At 40.3% G+C, this 20,549-nt stretch overlaps 1 protein-coding gene across 2 annotated transcripts in view; it reads left to right on the top strand.

The window, feature by feature from the left end:
* The window catches only part of TUBGCP3 (tubulin gamma complex component 3), a 52,879-nt gene that overhangs the window by 14,292 nt on the left and 18,038 nt on the right, over window positions 1-20,549 (top strand). For both annotated transcript variants that reach the window (XM_035114915.3, XM_035114916.3), the window contains exons 5-13: window positions 1,065-1,282; window positions 5,003-5,175; window positions 8,353-8,471; window positions 9,991-10,116; window positions 11,341-11,409; window positions 12,051-12,183; window positions 14,238-14,404; window positions 16,908-17,018; window positions 18,756-18,864. In XM_035114915.3, coding sequence (XP_034970806.2) covers window positions 1,065-1,282; window positions 5,003-5,175; window positions 8,353-8,471; window positions 9,991-10,116; window positions 11,341-11,409; window positions 12,051-12,183; window positions 14,238-14,404; window positions 16,908-17,018; window positions 18,756-18,864 — 1,225 coding nt within the window. The remainder of the gene's footprint in view (window positions 1-1,064; window positions 1,283-5,002; window positions 5,176-8,352; window positions 8,472-9,990; window positions 10,117-11,340; window positions 11,410-12,050; window positions 12,184-14,237; window positions 14,405-16,907; window positions 17,019-18,755; window positions 18,865-20,549) is intronic.

The following is a 20,549-nucleotide window of genomic DNA, read 5'->3' as shown; positions in this document are numbered from 1 at the left end:
AAATGTTTCCTTAGGCTTCCTTTAGTGGAAATTGGTGTTTGGGAACCCCTCAAGGGATGGGAGGGAGTTTATGGAGCATACACACACACACACACACACACACACACACACACCACCTTTTTTATCAGTGTTTAAAAGTTGATATAAAAGAAAACAAAAATAAAAGCCAATAAAAGTGAAATTATAAAAGCAAAACCATAACTAAAGATTGTAACAATGTTAACGTGCCTAGATAAATAAAGAAGTTTTTGCCTGGCACATAAAGGATAGTAGAGTTGGTGCTAGGCATGCCTATCTGAACAAACCTCACCTCTGATGGAGGTGGTACCGTGTTTCCCCAAAAATAAGACACTGTCTTATATTCATTTTTCCTCAAGAAGACACACTATGGCTTATTTTCAGGGGATGTCTTATTTTTATTACGCGTCCAGCCTCGCCTCTTCATTGGCACCCTCCAGAACTGTGCCCATCACTATGGCTTATTCTCAGGGTATGGCTTATATTGCTCAAATGCTTAGAAATCCTGCAACGGCTTATTTTATGGGTATGTCTTATTTTAGGGGAAACAGGGTACTTAGATGACGGCCACTGGCACAAGATCTTGGCGTGTAGGCAAGTTGATATGGAAGGAAACAGCAGCACCCCTTGAAGTACTGTATTATTACAACTCACAATGTAAAAAACTGAGACAAACGTAAAGTTGAAATGTTAGACCAGGCATCCCCAAACTTTGGCCCTCCAGATGTTTTGGACTACAATTCCCATCTTCCCCGACCACTGGTCCTGTTAGTTAGGGATCATGGGAGTTGTAGGCCAAAACATCTGGAGGGCCACAGTTTGGGGATGCCTGTGTTAGACGTTAGCCTTACTAACGTTTAGCACCTGTTTAGAAATGTCTTTGAAAAGATTGGGGCTGATTCTGAAAAGTGTATTCTGTATTTTAATTTTAATTTTTAAACAGATACATAGGCAATCGGTTTCAGAAGGATAATGTGTTTATAATCATTTAGCTAATGGCAGTGGGTTTATTTTAAAACTTTGGGTTGTTTTTTTCCCTTTTCAAGGTATCAAATTTCGCCTCCCTGTTTGCTCAAGCACTGCCACGGGATGCCCACTCAACTCCGTATTACTATGCCCGGCCCCAGAGCCTTCCTTTGAACTACCAAGACCGGAATGCTCAGTCTGGCCAGAATTCTGCCAGTATGGGGAGCAGTGGAATCAGCAGCCTTGGCATGTATGCCCCGAATGGGCCAACACCAACCCCGCAGTCATTTCTTCCAGGGTAAAGGAAAATTTTTCATGTTGCTGATAACCATGCAGAGAGACCTGTTTCAATATATAGCAGTCAGAGGTGATAGTGAAGACTTGCTGTTCAACGAAACTGGCCTGCATGGCAGCTGTCGTCTTCACTTTGTACCGTAGGTCAATTTGACTTTTATTTCAGCTTATTTTATATCCTGCATCTCAGTGTTTCTTTGGGTGGCATATGCTAAAATAGCAAAATCAATGGCAAGTCCAAAAAAAGATTAAAGAAAGCAGCCGTTAGAACAAACAGTGGGAACAGCAGAGCAATAAAAACATTTCAGAGTGAATTAAAGTTGTTACAATTATTTTTTGAAAGACATCCAAGTAGTTTCCAGGCAAACCTATGTGGGAAGAAGATTCCATTGGTAGGTCACCACTGCTTAAAAGACCCTCTTCAGTCACTGTCTGCCTAACATCTGAAAGCAAAGGAACATGGCAGAGGGCTTCAATGTTTTTTTGGAGTAGCCGTCCTTCAGGATTGGTGGAACTGCTATAGTTATATACCTAAGACCATACAATGATTTAAAGTAGCTATGGGGGGTGGGGAAGCATCTGAGGGGTAAGTGCACTTACCTCGGAGAAAGCCCCATTGAACTTAGCAAGACTTGCTTCTGAGTAAATGTGCATAAGACTGTATTGAAAGTCTTACTGATTGACGGCAGCTATCCCCCCTCTCTCTGGACCACACTAGTGTTGTCTACACAGAGACACTCTGTCTTCTGTTAGTCAAAGATTATGTAAAACTGGAGTTCAACCTTAATTCTTGGTTAGAATATGAAGAAAATAAACAGTTTTTAGCTGAATGTCAAGAAGATTGGTAATTCTTTGGACTCTGCTAGACTGGTAAAGAAAAAGTGATTTATATGTGTTGTATGTGCGATATAACATTGTGCCACCAGATGGCAACGTGGAGTCCCATTTTTCTCTACCTGTTTTCCCTGTTTAAATTTACAACGCTTTAAACTGAAACGCTTCTTTGCTATGTCCAAATCTAGCCTTTGTTCTTGGGGTAAGAGTTACATTTCCTTAGCAGATAACCTTTGTAGCTTGTCAGTTTGCTTTCTTTCATGAACACAAATGGATTCAGCTGCTGAAAGGAAGTTATGGTTCTTTATAACTCACATTTTGATATGCTTGCTAACTCCCCCTCCCTGATACCTTCTAATGAAGGCAAGTGCAAGTATAGCTAGGGAAAGGAAAAAGAGAGAGAGGGTATATAAAAGCAATGTGTCCATAATTACTGGTAGTTGTTTATTTATGGCTTGCATATCATGCCTTTTCTCCAAAGAGCTGGATTTCAGGCAAAATTCTTGCTTGAAATCATTGGATGACAATTGCGCTTGCTCCAGCACCAAGGCAGAATTTTTGCAACATGGCATTATCCCAAAGTGTCAGGGGGAAGCAGTCATCACATTGGGGTTAGCACTACATCTTGGCTATGAGGTCAAGCTACTAGAATATCAAAGGAAGAGGCTTCCAAACTTTGTACACCAAACTACTGGTAGTGGTTTGTGCTTATAGTTCAGCTTTTTTTCACCAGGGGGACGGGACGGGGGACGGACGTACCAGCACTTCTCCTGCCTTTAAGTTCCAGGGAATTCGGGAAGAATTGTGGTTGCTCTTGCTCGCTTTTCCTTCTCAATGCCTCACAGTGGCACTGCAGGCACATTGCCAATTGCAGATTCCTTTCATGGGACCCTATAAGGGAAAAGAACAGATTTTTAATGTGAACTCCTGTGAAGCCTGTGGCTGCCCTATGCCGCTAAAGGAACTAACTCTCAACCAGTGCTTCTGGGTGACTAATTCTAGTGCTTTTCCCCTATTGGTTTCCCAGAGGTTCTGTCAGCCAATAAGGGCCCATGAGCCTTCCATAAGGACAAAAGGGGTGTTGAGATCTGGCCCTTCCTCTCTGCCCAGAATAAATTTATTCCATAGGTTACGGGAAGCTTTTTTTTTTAACTCATTTTCACTTCTAAACCACCATATTGGGATGGGGTGATAGCAGATTTTAGGTGCTTGTAGAGAGAGCTCTGAGGTTATGTTTGGAAGATCTTTGTTTTCATTAACAACTTTCTAGGACAGCGTTTCTCAACCACTGTTCCGTGGCACACTAGTGTGCCGCGAGATGCTGGCTGGTGTGCCGCAACGTGCGGCGACGAGAGGGGCGATTTGCATTGTCACGTGCCTGGCGGCCGCCAATAATCAGCACTCACCCGCCGGAAAGCAATATTTCTCCTCCTCTTTCCCAAAGCTCAGTGCAAACGAGCCTGGCGGCCGCCAATAAACACTGCTGACCCGCCGGAAAGCAATATTTGGCAAGTGTTTCTTACAGTCATAATTATAATATAGGGCGGAACAGAGTTAAATTTTTTAACTTTTTTAATGGTGGTGTGCCTCGTGATTTTTTTCACGGAACAAGTGTGCCGTGGCCCAAAAAAGGTTGAGAAACACTGTTCTAGGATGTCGTCCTGAGGGGCGATTGCCTTTGTATGTTCCATATATGATGACTGGCAGAACTGAAAATCTATCTTGCTTTTTAATTCCCATATTTTTGAAATACCAAGGGAAGTTGTCCCACTTTCCTGAAACTTGCAGCTCAATTCTGAGATCCAAGAGTGTAAAAACAACATCAACAACTTGCAGGGATGTCCTATCTGGTCTGAAATATATTTTCCTGAACAATTTGTTTCAGAAATGTTTGGTGTTGGATAAGTTTTAATAAGCTTAGCGGGCTTATCTTGCTGCTCTTGATCTGGGAAGCTGGTTTGCCCTTTCCCATGGTATATCTTAGCAACTTGACCCTGACTGTACCCAAAATAAGGTGCTAACCCAAATATGATGATGCTTATCCATGAGAATTCAAGGTAAGAAACATCTGTTTCCATGAGTAGGGCTGAGTTACTAAAATAAAATAAGAGCAATTGCTTTGCTATCTGCATTGACCTATTAGAGGTGTCAGAACATTAAGCTGAAGCATCTTTTTGGCTGGGCTGCTTTAAACTGTAAATCTTATCTCTCCAAGTCAACATCTGAAATGTCAAAACAAAATAAAAAAAATTCCTTCCAGCAGCACCTTAAAGACCAACTAAGTTTTTTATTTTGGTATGGGTTGTTGTTTTTTTGTGACAAACGGTGTTGTAGGGATGAGAATCTGTTCTGTGTTGCACTTTATACACTGTAGAAGAAGTCTGCTGAACTTTTCAATTTCTCAGGGCTTGACCTGAGAGTGTAGGGGTTCATGGCCATGGGTTTAATACACAGTTAACAATCATGGGCACCCTGCTGAGGTGAGAGAGCCTTTATTTTTACGATTGTTTTAGAAATTAGCAATTTTCCCACTGCAAATATTTACTAGGAATTATTTTCAAACAGTACTTTTGTACTTGCAGGGCTGCATCAGCTATACCTGTAGTTGGAATCACAGCAAAGTCATCTGGCTCTGAATGGGTAGCTGAAATTTCTGAGGTGCTTTATGTACTCTGTTGCAACATTAGTAGGCATGCAACAAGTACCTTTTCTATATAACTGTCAAGAACTGCAAAACGATGAATTTCTAAATGCATTCTCAAAGATAATTGACCATGATAATGCCTTCTGCATCTGCCTATTTTTTTGAGCTGAAATTTCGCAGAAATATAAGTAGTTTTGCTATAAGTAAGGCAACTCAATAGCTACATTACAGCTTTTATTTCCGCAGACAATCCTATCAACGTGCAGGAGTGGGAGATTGCCTTCGGCAGCAGCTAGGGGCACGGCTTGCCTGGACTTTAACCGCAGGCCAGCCTACTTTACAGAACTCTACCTCAAAAGGGCTCTCAACCACTGTTTCACGTAATCTACCAAGGTCAAGGCGGGAAGGGGACATAACGGGTGAGAAAAATATATTTCATTGTTTGTTCTCTATATTCTTGCGTCACAGTGCTTAGCTCAGATTGGGATGTTTCAGCTTTGACCTTGATACCAGTTGATAACAATTCCCAAGAAAATTGTATACACACAGGTTCTGCTATCAGAACACTAGTAGTCTGAAATCTTAGTTATCTTATCACAAAGAATCATACCCAAACCTCACTACACAAACGGCTGATTCAGGTATCTCCAAATAGCTGGAGTCTGCCCACTTTCTTCCTCTTTCTTCCAGAAAATATATATATATTCTCAAAAGAAAGCCTTAATGAGTTCATTGGAACTTACTTCCAAGTAAGAGGGTACTGAATTGCAGCATAAATGTACCCCCCAGTATTCAGATATTTCCTGAGGGTCAAATTATATGAAGCTTCATGTAACTTTTACCCTTTTTTTAAAAAAAAACCCAGCAGAAAACCAAAAGTAATTTAAGGGATTAAGTTGAGGAATGACAGTTTGGGGGGGAATGCATCTGTACCTGTTTCTCACTTCCCTCCCCTTACCCTGACTGTAGGTATAAAAATAGCTTTGGGGAGGCACTTTTGAGCGGAAGAACAGTCGGAAGGGAAAGGATTAAACACCCCCCCCCATCTCTGGCTTAAACTCTAGCATTGTGAGGCTGCTTTGAGTTATTTAGATGATGTCATGTCACAACTAGTTTGAACCCTAGTCTAATAATGAGACAGTAAAGGTACCCCTGTCCATTATGTCCAGTCATGGACGACTCTGGGGTTGCGGTGCTCATCTCGCTCTATAGGCCGAGGGAGCCGGCGTTTGTCTGCAGACAGCTTCCGGGTGGCCAGCATGACTAAGCTGCTTCTGGCAAAACCAGAGCAGCTCACGGAAACACCATTTACCTTCCTGCCAGAGAGGTACCTATTTATCTTATTTGCACTTTGACGTGCTTTCGAACTGCTAGGTTGACAGGAGCAGGGACCGAGCAACAGGAGCTCACCCCGTCGCGGGGATTCGAACTGTCGACCTTCTGATCGGCAAGCCCTAGGCTCAGTGGTTTAGACCACAGTGCCACCCGCATCCCTATAATGAGACTATACCCCATGGCAAACTGTTTTTGAAACCTAAGTGATTTTGTTTGCCTCTAAAATAATATATTTGGGTCCTTGTTTCATACAAAAAATGGCTAACATGCTAGGTACCATAAGTGTGCTCTGCCACTACTGGGGGAGCACCCATGAAGCACGGGCATCACCCTGTGCTGAGATCATCAGTTGGCTTTCTGCCTCTTCAGTTTTGTTTCCAATTGCTCTCTTACAGGACTCTGGAAGAACAAGGCCATGCATGGCATTTTCCCATTTCTGTAGTTAGGTGGTGGGGAGGGTTTTGCTTCAGTGCCCGAGCTACATATATTTAAATGTGGATATACAGATACTTTTTTTAAAAAGTGCATTAAATTTATGATTTCACTTCAAAACCATTTTTGTTTATGTTTAAAGTACAAAGTGATTCTGATCATATTGCTGGAAATCAGTATCATACTTTAGAGTATGAACTCTAAAGAAGCTAAACTGAATTTGTATAGATGTATAATAAAGTGGAATTTGTCACTGAGGGTGGTATCCAATATTAGGCACTATAATAACAGTTTATCCACTGCCTTCACTGAACTTAAGTATCTCTAGTCCATTGACTATAAAGGGGCTACTCTGAGTACAGTTGCACCTTGGAATTCAAAAGAAATCCGTTCTGGAAGTCTGTTCGACTTCCAAAGTGTGGCTTCTGATTAGCTGCAGGAAGCTCCTGCAGCCAATCAGAAGCCGTGGAAGCCCCGTTGGACGTTCGGCCTCCAAAAATAGTTTGCAAACTGGAACAGTCACTTTTGGGTTTGCGGCGTTCGGGAACTAAGCTGTTCGAAAACCAAGGTATGACTGTATGCCTAAGTATTTAAGAACAACACTACAAGTTGCCTGGTATAATCTCACTACACCAAATTGTAGTTCATTCCTGCACTAACCAAATCATTGGTACATTTTTCATTTAGAAGAGAGGTTAGTTTTTTAAAAGCTGGCTGTAAATGACCTTGTAGAACACACTTGAGTTTTCTCAGTAACTTTCTGGAAAAAATTATATTGCATAAAACATTTTCTTGCCTTCCTCTGCAAAACTCGCACTTTGACAATCCTCTATTTTTAGCCCTCATCACCATTAAAACCTGGTTGATATTGTGGTGCCACAGATACAGTATGATGTGAATAGAACCTTGGACAGCAGTGGCTTACACAGACAGAAGGGGGGGGGGACAATCTCCATTTCTTAATTTATTGTGTTTATGTTGTGCCAGTAAAAAAACATTTACTCATTCTGTCTGGAAAGATGTAACAGAAGGAACAGGTGCATTCTGCCATTATATTATGTAGCTGCTACTAAATAAATTCATATTCCAAATTAAAAGGCTTTTTAAAAAAAGAAAGCAGATGGGTTTTGTGCACATATTGAGTATGGGAAAAACTCCTGCCTGTAACTCTGCAGAGCTGCTGCCAGTCAGTGTAGGAAATACTTAATTAGACCAATGATCTGACTTAGGAACATAGGAAACTGCTTTTACAAAGTTGTTGAAAACGTTGGCGTAAAGCTCATCACAAAGTGTCATAAGCTGCTTATTGAATGAGGTACCTAAACCCCTCAAGAGTCTTTTTTGGAGACTATTACAGGTAATACTTTGGGTTATAATGTTCACTATTCCAGTCGCAAAGGGGTTATACGTGTAGAAACATCCCAAAATTGGGGCTACAGTACTAGGAGTTATATTTGACTCGTTGCATGAATTTTTAAACTGGCCCAAGGCTGTAAAGTATTAAGTTTGCTTTGTTTACATAAATGTGGTGGTTATTTTCATAGCAAAAAATATTTCAGAAATTGGATATGACTTTGTCTGAAATATTGATTTGGTTTTAGATGTCAAAATAATAGTAAATCTGGAAATGGGCTCTTGTTTGCTGACTAACTTTAGGACTGGAATTCTATGCAGTTATACCCTGAAGAATGGAGCAAGCTTGATTGAACTCAGTGGGTCATATTTTGAACTAAATATGGTTAGGCTTCGGCTTTTAAAATGGCAAACATAATTCTTAAATATCCTGCATGTAGCTTAATCTGTTTGTTTCCCCCCCCCCCCCTTTTCAGGCTCTGTTGAAATAACAGAGGCATATCTTGTGAGAGACATTTTATACGTCTTCCAGGGAATAGATGGCAAAATCATCAAAATGTTCAATTCCGAGAACTGTTACAAAATAGACGGAAAGGTACAGTAAAGATCTTATACCTGTTTTATATAGATAGTCTGCACACACAGAGAGGGAGGGGAAACTGTTCAGTATATCCACTCTTTTCAATAGTTCTTTACCTGGGTTTTATTTTTGCTTTTTTAAAAAATGTTTCTATCATTGTTAGCATCTAAAGCAGCTGGCAGTAAACCAGTAGCATAAAACCAACAGATAATCAGAAGTGCACTTGATACACAGTTAAATGGTAAAAGGAGCAGTAAAAAATATCCCTAAAGCATTATTAACAGCAATATTATGAGCAGCATTCTCATCCCATCCACCCCCAGCAAAAAGCCCCACAGTGAATTAAATCATTACCAAACAAAAGCCCAAATGAACAGACTCTGCCTGGTGTCTACAAGATAGCAACAATGTCCTTGGAAGGGCATTGAACATTTGGCCACAACCACAGAACCACCTGTTCCCATATGAATCTGTGCAGCAGCTGAGATTTATCAGAGGTTTATTTCCAGGGACTTTTATCTGTGGAGTTTAGGAGGGTAGTTTATAGAAATACCCTGTTCTTCAGATAACCCTGTATTTAAAAAGCTCACTTCAAGCTGTCAATCTACACGGGTGAGAGACATTTTTAAAAATTTGATTACTTAATCAATGCATAATCCAGTCAAGCAACAGTGTATAGAGGGATATTGGAGGCAGCCTGAGGAAGAGCGTTTAGTTAGAGTATTTGAGAGAGGCTTTCCTTCTTTAAGGGTCAGTATATGAAATGTGAGGATTACTTCAGGAGCCACAGACTTAACTGAAGGCCGCTTCCCATAGAATAATTTAGGCTGAGTCACGGGAAGTAGTTGAAACGTTACCCGTTTGGAGACAATTGTGCTTTCTGGGAATAAGAAGAAGATAGAGAACCAATAATAAACTGGTCCAGGGAGCACAGAGGGCTGGCACAGGGAATCTGTGGCCCTCCAGATGTTGGACTCCTTCCTTGACCAGTGGTCATGCTGCCTGGGGCTGATGAGGGTTGGAGCCCAACAACATCTGGGGGGCCACATGCCCCCCGGGTGCGTAGAGCTCAATGACTTGCTACATCTGACATTATGAATCGTACAGAATTACTTATTTAATTTGCTTAAAACATTTTTACTCCACTCTTAAGGCAAAAAAGACTCTTAGAGCAGCTTACAAAATCTGTAATAACATAATTCCTAGCTGCAAGCTTACAGTTTAGAAAGCAGGACAAAAGTAGAAAATCCATTTTGAGTCTTGCCAAAGCAGATTTATAGTGGATATGGAAATGTCTGGCATAAGACCTGATTTGTTATTATGCCTGGTTCTGTTCCTCATTTAGAAGTAACTGCTTAATAGAATATTCTTTCTGTTGAAGATCAACAATACTGAATGTGATCAACACCTTGTCAGATTCTAGTGGAAAATTGGAATTATGCCCTACCTTGCTCATTAGAGCTTGTTTCATCCTACGCTTATTTAATGCCAGTCTTCTAACTATTTGTTCATCATTTATTTCTTAATACTTTAGGTGAGCATTTCCAAGTCTCTGAGAGATACAACAAGCCGGCTTGCTGAATTAGGGTGGCTGCATAACAAAATAAGAAAGTATACTGACCAGAGGAGTGTGGAACGTGCATTTGGATTAGTGGGCCAGGTATGTGGGCAAAACCCAGAAGTCTTCAAAATATTTTGTTTTGTTTATTTTGTTTGTTGTTGTTTTGCTTGACAGGTTGTTACTGGTGTGTCAGATCTGTTGGTATGGGATGAGAGACCTGGCAATAGACAGGAAATGACACTAGAATGTATGGGCCTCCAGTGAAGCTGAATGTTGGAATATTGACAACAAATAAAAGTAGTTCATGCCACACATGGCTGAATTATGGAACTTGCTCCCACTGGAGGCAGTGATGGCACCAGCCTGGATGGCTTTGAAAGAGGATTAGGCAAATTCATGAAGAACAAGGCTGTCAGTGGCTACTATCCTCAATAGCAATGTTCTGCCACTATTGTCGGAGCTTCTGAATACCAGTTGATGGAACCACAGGTGGGCAGAGTGCTATTGCACTCAGCTTGAAGGCTGCCCACAGGCATCTGGTTGGCCACTGTGAGAACAGAATGCTGTACTAGGTAGCCAGCTGGCCTGATCCAGCAGGTTCTTCATCTCTTCTTATTATGCAGAATGAGGCAACAGTCTCAGGTGCTGGGATGGGGAGCGGAAGCACATGGAGGAGGGTTTCTGATGTGGATCTTAATGCACAGGTTGGTTTGTGCTGGCAGAGACGTTCTGTTAGGTATCGTGGTCCCGAGCCATATGGTTTGAAACTCACACTTTGAACTGAGCCAGAAAATACATAGGCAGCCACTGCAGTTGGGCCAGAACAGTTTATATGTGGCGTGATCATCTGGGCCCAGTGGTTATTCTGGTTGCTGCAACTGTGCAGTAGCTCTTGTTTCTGAATGTCTTTAAAGACAGCCCATGTGCAGCCTTAATTGCAGTCATTTTTGTTATGGGTTTTATTTGAGTTTATTTTACCAGTTTCTCATTTGGTTTGTTTTTGTATTTTGTCCAGGCCACTTACTATCTGTATATTTCTAATGAATGAACACAGTTATAGTTTAATGGCAAATTTTATCTTAATAACTCTGCAGGAGTTTGTTTTTATTAGTCACCCAGTGGTTCTTTATACTCCTCACCCCATTGAACTGAAACATTTCATGCCACTTGGGAGTGCTTTTGTATGACCTTTTGTATGACCTCAAAGGTTAACTTGCTGTGAAGCTTATCCAAAGACCCAAAATCAGTGGTCAGGTTGTATGCAAGTCATTCGGAGCTCTTTAGAATGTCTATGAACTGATTCCTTTTGTTCTTGTCTTACAGAGTTTTTGTGCTGCCTTAAACCAGGAACTCAAAGAATACTACAGGCTACTGTCTGTTTTACACTCGCAGGTAAATAATTACTTTTGTTTTTGCTTGAGTCTAACAAGTTAGTTGCAAAATATGACTTTATAAACTATTTGCAACTGTAACAGGCTTTGTAAAACTCACCTGTGAAGAACAAGAGCTGATTCCAGGATAGCACATTTTTGTAACTTTGGCTCCTCTTTCTGTCTCCTAACATACTCTTTGTTGCTTATGTTGTTATGCATGGGCAAATGAGCCTGTAAACCTAACCTTTTGCTTATTTGAAAGTTTGTTATGTAATACTTTCCATGTAGTTAGCTAACAGAAATGTTTGCAAAATTACATTACAATCATACTGCTTTTACAGTAATACTGTTAAAACTCTTTATGGTGAACTCTTGCAAAAGAAATTCTTTTTTCTTTCAGAATTCTCTCAGTGTCCTGCCATTCAACATTTTGTATTTATCTGCTCTTTGTTTTCTTTTAAAATTATAGCTTTCAGTTACCCTTCCCTTTCTTTATATTACAACTGTAACATTTCTTTCAATCTAAGCATTATTATCTTTTAATTCCAAAACATATTAGGCACATGTATATCTGGGGTTAGAAATTAAAGCTTGTAGTAGAGGAAAGCTTGAAGGGCTTCTATTATTGACTAAATCTTCTTTGCCCCTTGTTGTTCTTAGTTGCAGGTAGAAGATGATCAAGGTGTAAATTTGGGGATTGAAAGTAGTTTAACACTTCGGCGTCTCTTAGTTTGGACATACGATCCTAAGATAAGATTGAAGACACTTGCAGCACTTGTTGACCACTGTCAAGGTTTGTCGGTAGATATTTACAACTACACATGGCATGAAAATGAATGTTAAAATGGTAGGAGCTCTTCCACTTGGAAATATGATTTCCAGGAAATTGCATTAATAGTATTACTATTGGGAGGGGTGTGTGTGCAGAAATGGAGGATTATAAGAACCTTTACATGTAGATATAATTCCAGTGGATATAGATGGAGTTAACTTACCATTCAAATAATGCCATTTATCTCTGTAGCTCAGGCACCCCAAACTTCGGCCCTCCAGATGTTTTGGACTATAATTCCCATCATCCCTGACCACTGGTCCTCTTAGCTAGGGATAATGGGAGATGTAGGCCAAAACATCTGGAGGGCTGCAGTTTGGGTAGCACTGCATGCATTCATCATAACTTCTTTTTACTACTGTACATATAATTATCCCTATGGTGGCAATATTGGTAGAGTTTTGCATCTCATATATTTTGCATTTAAAAGTGAGATTATTACATGGTTGATTTAAGACTGTTCATCTCTATTTGTGACTGAGGGAGTATTTTGGTAATCAGTATAAGCTGTAAAGGCAGGCACTGGATGAGTGCTCATAATCTCTCAGTCATGTTTAAGGCATGGGCTGTGGGAATACATGCTTCCTGCCTTCCCCTTCTAACCTGATCTGTAACTACATGTTATGGCAGCTTCCACCGGAAAACTGCCACATTTGCTTGTTTGGGACCCTGAAGGAGCTCCCTCCCACAACTGTCTCTGCAGGCAGGCAAGGTCTATAAGTACTGAAGTCTTGGTTCACCTTACCTTTCCCTGCCATCCTGAGAAATAGAATGCCAAGCTTCTGGCTACCAGGTACGATGCCATAACCCCATTCCTCCGACAAAGAACTACAGCTGTTGAAGGCAGCTTGTGTTCCTGTGATCTCCTGTTAAACATAGTTAAGGCCTCGGGAGTGTTACTTGTCCACTGGCCCAAGGAAAGATTGTTTAGCACGATACAGAAGCTATCCTCACTTAACCTCACAAGATGCAGATTCCTCTCAAAATTTTTAAAAAAGTGTATTTAGTTTCCATTTCCTTTTCCCTTTTTTTGTATTCTATCTATAAGGCGCCCCCATGTATAAGATGCCCCCTATTTTTGGAGACTCAGATTTAAGAAAATGGGGGGGGGAGAGATATCTGTGTATAAGACGCCCCCCCCATTTTTGACGTTATTTTTAGGGGAGGGAACTAATCTTATACACGGAAAAGTACGGTATATGCGTTTTTGCTTGCAGCCTGCTCTTCCCAGAGATCCAGGTGATAAACTTGCCAACATAGCAACCTCTTTATGATGGGGAAGATGCCAGCATACTATTTTTTTTCTCCCTGTCTGTCAGGATAGTTGAAGGTAGGGAGAGGCACTCTAGTTGCTTCTTTGACCCCTTATTAAAGTATGGAGGCGGGCGGCATATTTTCATTCTGCAACACAGGTGGGGAACTTGTGGCCCTCCCAACTGTTGGGGAATTACAACTCCCATCAGTCCCAACCAGCACAGTTACGGGTCAGAGGTGATGGGAATTGGAGTCCAACAACATCCCGAGGGTCACATGTTTCCTACCACTGCTCTTGGGGGGGGGGGAACGCCCTGGCCAGTGGCTACTTCACCATGCTATCAGATCCACTTTCTCACTCAGTCCAGAAGCTCTCTAGAGGAACCAAAGAGCTGCATTTCCATTCCCTGTCTTCCCATGTGAATTAAATAATTATGAAGCATTTCCCGCTCTAAAGAATGCTCTAATGAAGTAGACATTAGTACTCTGCTTCTTGTGCTCTGTGCGCTATTTTTACTTGTAGCTATGGCAATCTCTTCACAATTTTGGTGCTCTTCCAACTTCTCTGAACTCTCGCAAAAGGAATATTATGTAGGCACAATGGTAAATTTGTCTCTGCCTTTGAAGAATGTTCTTCAAACGCCAGATAGCTGCTTTGTAATGAAATTTGGTGTATGACAAAGCTGCAGATGTAGCATCAGTTTTCCAGGGAGGTGAAAATGTATGTTTAAATTTTCCTCTTGTGTGTCATGTTTCTCCAGGAAGAAAAGGTGGTGAACTTGCATCAGCTGTTCATGCCTACAGTAAAACAGGTGACCCCTACATGAGATCCCTGGTGCAGCATATTCTTGGCCTTGTGTCACATCCTGTCTTGAATTTCCTTTATCGTTGGATTTATGATGGGGAATTGGAGGACACCTACCATGAAGTAAGTTCTGTAAACTGTTTACTAACATGAGGTCTGCTTTCCGTTTCCCATTTTGGGTAAAACTAAGCCACTGAAACACTTCTTTCACAATTGTGGGACTGAATCTACACTGTAGAAAATTAAGAGGAGACATGACTAGGCAGAAAAAGTTGGCATTTATACTGGAAATAGGAGTTGCATGTGAAGAACTTTCACGTTACTTCAGTTTCGACACTGTGGCCAGAATCCAAAGAACCATGGGGTTAGTTTGGTGTTTCTGGTTCTTTGTGCTTGCAAAACAACAGTCCAGTGGTAACAAAGGGATGCAGGTGGCACTGGTCTAAACCACAGAATCTCTTGGGCTTGCTAATCAGAAGGTTGGCGGTTCGAATCTGCACAATGGAATGAGCTCCCATTGCTCTGTCCCAGCTTCTGCCAACAGTTTGAAAGCACACCAGTGCAAGTAGATAAATAGGTACTGCTGCAGCGGGAAGGTAAACAGCATTTCCGTGCACTCTGGCACTCGTCACGGTGCAGTTTAGTCATGCTGGCCACATGACCCGGAAAGCTGTCTGCAGACAAATGCCAACTTCCGTGGCTTGAAAAGTGAGATGTGCACTGCAACCCCACAGTTGCCTTTGACTGGACTGAACCATCCAGGGGTACCTTACCTTACCTTACCTTACCTTACCTTACCAGTGGTAACATATCACAGGTATAACTTGTATTTTGTTTCGTTCTTAACTATGCCAGCGTTTCTTAATGGCCATTTAATGGTTAAATCTTTGTTGAAGTAGCAAATAAGTAGTTAGGATTGAATATACCAGCTGACTAGTAGCAGTGCAGTGTAATAAGTCACATGTCATTGCTTTGGGCTGAAGCATTTAGTCCCATATAAATCTGGTAAAGAAGAGCCAGCGATAGATTTGAGATGTGACTTCAGTTTATGTCCAGGCCAGACTAGACTTAGATGGTCATTTTACTCTGTACTGCTTTTTCTTGTATCAGTGAGATCAGTTTTTACAATATAAACTTCTTTGGAACTTTTATCAACAAAATAAACTTCCATGAGTTGTATAAATCCCCTGGGTGAAAGCCCCAATAAACTCTGCAGTAGTGACTATATTCTAGTGAACACGACCCCTACAATAAGCTTGTCATATAGGGCCTTTAGAAAAAAGAGAGGTTAATTACAACGGGGCATATGAATGTGTGGGTTTCCCTCCATCATATCCTAGCACTTACCCTCTGGGATACTGATTGCCTTTGTAAACAAGCTCTTAATTTCCCCGTAAGAAAATCACCCTTTTTATCTGTTGGTTGGAAGGCCTTGGCATTTGTTCATCAGTTAGATTGTACCATGATTTCCCATTTCTCCTGCACTACTTTCTATACAAGATATAATAACAAAACTCAAAGAACCTTGAATGGGTACAGTGAATCAATAAAATAATTATATTGCAATTATGTTCTGACCTTGGTTTCCTTCACCCTTCCCAAGATCTCGTTTTCACGGGATTAATTATAAAATGCTCTTCTCTCTCTTTGTATTTTTTACTAGATGTTTTCTAAATACATTAATTGCATGTTACTTTGCCCTGGTTATAAAATGAGGGCTTTTATAACTCCCAAAGATGATTGAATTGTCTGATGGATTTTGAAATTATATTTTTCTCATTAATACTCCAATTAAAGCTCTATGCCAGTTGCCAAAGGGGACTATGGTAATAAATTTAAGAAGCTGATTTATTTATTTTTTAAAAAATGCATGTTATATCTGCTTTTTTATATTAATGCATTAATATTGTTTTCTAGCATAGTTGGCATGTTTTCAAGTTTTACATCTGGTTTCTAGGGCACTTTTGAATGAATCTACCCCTGTTCTCTTCCCCACTGCCTCCATCCATACCTTGTTTGCACCTGGAACGTAACAGCTGAACAAGGAAATAGCACATTTATTTGACTGAAGGGTCTCATGCAGATGGCATTATATAATGAGCTGTATTGGAAGTGTTGTTAGTTGGTTAGTTGGTGTGCCATTCTTATGTGACTAATGTATTTTGGTTCAGATTGCACTGTATTGCATTGCTAAATGATTTTAGCGTATGCCACTTTCAGTAAACAACTCTGAGACACTTTATCCACCCTACATTTCAGATCCATGTGTTTCAGTATCAAAATGCTGCTGACCTGAAACAGTGGGGTGCAGTGAAACTTACACATTATTTAAAAGTGCATTAGTAGCTTATAGCTAGCAGGTGGTTTAGGTGAATTTTCCTGGTGGGTCTTAAAAGACTGGTTATTGTCTATGCTGTGGTTCACTTTTAATTGTACATATTAGAACAAACAGCTGGTGGTGCACATAACATCCCAGCTGATACTATTCCTGATAGCTTTCAAAAAGGAAGGTTTCTGTCTCTACCTAAGTGATGCCTCTCTGATTCTCTGCCTTAAAATGTATACATAACACTTACGCTTTTTTTAAAAAAAAATTAAAAAGTATTTTTAAATTTTGTGTTCACAGTTCTTTGTAGCTTCAGATCCCACAGTGAAAACAGATCGGTTGTGGCACGACAAATACACATTGCGGAAGTCCATGATTCCTTCTTTTATTACAATGGATCACTCAAGAAAGGTATGAAGGAAAAGGACTTTCCCCCTTATTTCTGAATTGGCTTTTTCAGCTATTAATAACAGACATACAAGTACAGAGGGGAGCATTCTTTGTACTTTAGACATAAGTATGGCTCCAGACAGGGGCACAGTGAATCAGAATTCATAAAAGTAGACATTTCTTACCTCAGTCAATCATGTTATTTGTATACTGTACTGCCTTTCCAAAGTTAAAAACCATGATCACGGTGGCTTGCAACGTATAAAAAATTACATATAGACATGACAAAAGTAATTGTAACAATGAATAAAACATCAGGAAGTACAGAATTAAATCGAACTATTTCCACATAAACCATAAGAAGATCCAAAATAAAGATACAAAAAATTAATATAAATAATAACAACAACACACCTCCACAACAAAGCCAGCTAAACTATAAAGGAGCCCAAAAGTCTCTTCAGCAGCCTCAGCTTTTGTAGCTGGAGCATAGCTGCCAAGTTTTCGCTTTTCTCGCGAGGAAGCCTATTCAGCATAAGGGAAAATCCCTGTAAAAAAGGGATAACTTGGCAGCTATGAGCTGGAGTCAGTCAGGGCCCCACCCTCCTAGGCCAGGTGGAAAAAATCCTGCAAGGCTGGGAGCAAGTCTTCACAGGACTCGCACTCATATATCATTTCTTATGGTAAATTATCAGATCATCCTAATGATCTCTGTGTTGGCAAGAAACCAACCCCTAAACTGAGCTGAATGCTTCTGACTGTTGCTGACTTTGCTGTGGGCATCCTTCATGGCTGCTTTTAACACTAGTGGGCCTATGTGATAGGTGCTTCTTCTCACCTGTGATTTCCGTCAGAATATTTCAAATATATCTCTCAGTCTAGAAAACACAGTTGGAATGCACGACGGTTCTTTTGAATTTGATTTTTTTATATATCTGCCTCAGTTTTGTTTTGTTTTAACTTGCTGGTGAAAGCAAGCAGGGATAGCCTAGCCATGGTGATCCCACGAACCTCCCAGCTGGATTACCATAATACGTGGGGTTGTCCCTAAAGATGACATGCAGAACTCAGCTGCCAGAATATTGATGAGTGCAACCAGAGTTGTTCATGTTTATTCCTATCTTGAGAGATCTGCACTGGCTGCTTGTTCACTTTTGAGCTAAGTTTTAAGGTGCTGGTGCTTATCTTGGAACAGCCCTAACTGGCTTGGAACCCATATACCTGAAGCAGCACCTCTTAACATATTTTTGCCTGTCTGTGGCTTAAGATCTCCTGCAGTGGCCATGCACCAAGTACCTCCATCATTAAAGGCATATTGCACTTCCACAAAAGAGGAACCTTTTCTGCAATGGTGCCTTAACTTTGGAATGCCCTCCTCAAAGAAGGAGGTCGGACGCCAGCAGGACAAGCTTTTCAGCTTGCTCAGGCATTCTAGATTCAGGTGATTTTTGGACTTTTGTCCTCTTCTGCTTTTAAGGGCCTCCCCCCCCCCCGGTTTCAGGTTTTCAATTCACTTTTTGTAAGTTTGCATTATGTTTATTTGTTGGGTATAAATTGTATTTATACATTGTGTGAATTTTAGTCACTCTTCGGAAACTGTCCTTGAATCTTTTGATGAAGGACAGTTGAGAAATAAAAATAGTGTGCTATTTATTTATGCTGACTTAGTAAGTGAAATATACTTGCTGAAAGTGTACTGTTTCTCTTTATAAAACCTTTAAAGAATAACTTCTGAAGATGCCTTACATTTATATTTAGGTTCTCCTAATAGGAAAATCCATAAACTTCTTGCATCAGGTTTGTCATGACCAAAGTCCATCATCAAAGATGATAGCTGTGGCCAAATCCGCAGAATCTCCAAAAGATGGTATGAAATTAGAATAAGAGTATTTTATCATTATGCACTCTGAGTGTCACATAACAGAATACCTGCTTTGTTTGTACATATCACTGAACATCAAGGTGCACTCTAGAAGAACCACATTAACCTTGTTTCTGACCTTGTTGATTTTGCAAATAATCTCTCCCTGAAACTATACGAAGTTCAAATATGGGGGCTTTGCGGGGTGGGATCTTTGACTAATGCATTGAGTAAACACTATCTTTGCAGTCTACATAGTATCTGTGAAAGAACCTTTAGTTTTCCTGCCAACCCTTGGATAATTGTAGGATGTGTGTAGGAAGTGCAGCCCTTATGGGAGAAAGAGGGATACCTGCTTGTAAAACCCCAGTATTGCATCTTACCACCTTTGAAGGGGAGCTGTTTTTTGCACTTCTGGTATTGTACATCTACATGTAGGGTGATTCCATGTGGGCATATGAAGTTGTTAGTACAAATGACAACTTCTCCATTGTATTGTGACTGTTACCATTTTAAGTTAATCAACTGGGCAATTCAGTTTGATGTTGATTCCACCAAGTGGCATTTGAAAAATATACCATGTACTAGGAAGAACTTGTAACTTGCTTTTTGTAAATCTCCTCAAATCTCTTCCTTCATTTCTAACTTCTTATTTACATTTAATTGTTTAACTTGCACTAAAGCATTTTAGGGTATGCTTATAAGAAATGCGGCATTTGATAAGCACTACTTGGGCAGAACTTTGTGTCCATACTTTGATCATACCTTGCTTCTAAATGCAGCCACATGATTTATATAATGTTCTGGTGTAGTGGTAGGTAGCTCTTTTTGTTCAGACATTGCTTGTTAGTTCAAGAAAGTCTTGGAGATAAGCTGCTAAGAATAGAATTTTTATTTGTCCGATAAACATCTTCAGTACTTGATGAAAGATATAAGCATTTTAAAAAATGAATCATGTATTTTAGAAATGTTGCTCTTGCAACATTCCTTCAGCTTTCTTTTGCAGTGTCTGTAGGTTTTTTAAAAAAGAAAATAATAATTTTGTGTTTACATTTTTACCAATTTAAGCTGCAATCTACACCCTCACCTGAAGTAAGTCCCACTGAAATCAATGGGGCTTTTCTGTAGACTGGTATAGGATGGCACGGGTAATAACTATTGCCTCAGTTCAACTGTAGTCATGCTTTGCTGCTTGCGACAAATGGCTCCAGATGGAGATGTGCAGTTCCATGTGGTCAAATGAAATCTGCTCTTTCGTATCTACGTCTACATCTGCTTGGGCAGATACCCCTTTAGCTAGCTTTAAGAAATAGTGAGTTATATAATGAATTGAGAGTGCATAGATCCTAATATTCCATTAGGTGGACGTTTTCTAGCCTTAATTACATTAATTTAGTAGCTTTTAAAAGCGAGCTTGAAAAAAAGAGAGTAATGTTTTTCACAAAGATAATGATTGATTTTGCTTTGTTGTGGTCACCTTCTTAGGCTGCAATCTTTTGTAAACTTACCTGGAAGCAAACCCCTTTGAGCACAGTGGCACTTACTGGTGACTAGATTATGCTGCACATCTAGTCCATCTCTTTGTTCTTGGCTTCCTCCTATGGTTTGTTTGAAGAGAAGCAAACCATGAGTGCTGGTTTGCATGTAATGCTAAACCACTGCTGTGGTTTGTTTCCTTCCAGCTTGGCAAA

Source organism: Zootoca vivipara, chromosome 4 (genome assembly GCF_965207765.1).
Source record: "Zootoca vivipara chromosome 4, rZooViv2.hap1.1, whole genome shotgun sequence".
In the NCBI taxonomy this organism is placed as follows: Eukaryota; Metazoa; Chordata; class Lepidosauria; order Squamata; family Lacertidae; genus Zootoca; species Zootoca vivipara.
The sequence above is the reverse complement of the archived record's forward strand: the minus strand, read 5'-3'. Positions and strand labels throughout refer to the sequence as shown.